At 47.7% G+C, this 1,113-nt stretch overlaps 1 protein-coding gene across 1 annotated transcript; it reads left to right on the top strand.

The window, feature by feature from the left end:
- Positions 1-280: 280 nt before the first annotated feature.
- On the top strand, positions 281-971 carry LOC105502831 (U6 snRNA-associated Sm-like protein LSm2). Its single transcript, XM_011929500.1, has one exon. It carries the CDS (start codon positions 325-327, stop codon positions 610-612), a length of 288 nt encoding a protein of 95 aa, XP_011784890.1. The 5' UTR covers positions 281-324; the 3' UTR covers positions 613-971.
- The last annotated feature ends 142 nt before the right edge of the window (positions 972-1,113 follow it).

Here is a 1,113-nt window from a genome sequence, read left to right as displayed (position 1 = left end):
TTGTATTTTTAGTAGAGACAGAGTTTCACCATGTTGGCCAGGCTGGTTTTGAATTCCTGACCTCAAGTGATCTGCCCACCTTGGCCTCCCAAAGCGCTGGGATTACAAGCATGAGTCACTGCACCCGGCTTCCACTTTATTATTTAACAAAAGCTTTGCACTGTGCTGTGTGTTTTATAAATGTTTACTCATTCAATCCTTACAATAGCTTTAGGAGGTAGGTACTATCATAAAGGAAGACTCAGAGGCAGAAGCATTTAGAAAAGGAGAGAAGAGCATCCGGCTCTCTTCCCGCTCCGGCACGCTGCCCGCTGCGCCAGCACCATGCTCTTCTATTCTTTTTTCAAGTCCCTTGTGGGCAAGGATGTGGTGGTGGAACTCAAGAATGACCTGAGCATCTGTGGAACACTCCATTCTGTGGATCAGTATCTCAACATCAAACTAACTGACATCAGTGTCACAGACCCTGAGAAATATCCTCACATGTTATCAGTGAAGAACTGCTTCATTCGGGGCTCAGTGGTCCGATACGTGCAGCTGCCAGCAGACGAGGTCGACACACAGTTGCTGCAGGATGCGGCAAGGAAGGAAGCCCTGCAGCAGAAACAGTGATGGCTCCTCCTCCTCTTCCCCTCCCTCTTTCATTGGTGACCCATAACCCCAAGTCCCAGCCCAGAACCCCAAACCCCGAATACTTGAAGGGGTTTTGTTTGTTTACTAATGATGGTTTTGTGGGTTTTTTTTAAGGGATGAGTGGATGAGAGGAATAATAGGGAACAGTTTTCCTCTCTTGAGAAGGGGAGGATAAGTAGGCTGGGAAACTTCAAAGCCTTCCCAGTCCCCAGCACCTGCCTTTCTCACTACTTCCCTGGAGATGGTAGGAGAGTTTCCTAGGTCTTTCCAGGTCAGCATGTGATTCATTTGGGGATGGAAGGAATCTGTCCCGCATCGGGAATAAAATTTATGATGCAGATTCAAAAAAAAAAAAAAAAAAAAAAGGAGAGAAAAGGCTGGGCATGGTGGCTCACATCTGTAATCCCAGCACTTTCAGAGGCCGAGGCAGTCGGATCACCTGAGGTCAGGAGTTCAAGACCAGCCTGGCCAACATGGCAA

The sequence above is a fragment of the Colobus angolensis genome, unplaced genomic scaffold, assembly GCF_000951035.1.
Source record: "Colobus angolensis palliatus isolate OR3802 unplaced genomic scaffold, Cang.pa_1.0 Scaffold81, whole genome shotgun sequence".
Lineage (NCBI taxonomy): Eukaryota > Metazoa > Chordata > Mammalia > Primates > Cercopithecidae > Colobus > Colobus angolensis.
This window is presented reverse-complemented; position numbering and strand designations above follow the sequence as displayed.

Excerpts from the sequence above, each read along its gene's own strand:
- LOC105502831 (XM_011929500.1), top strand. The coding sequence starts at position 325 with ATGCTCTTCTATTCTTTTTTCAAGTCCCTTGTGGGCAAGGATGTGGTG.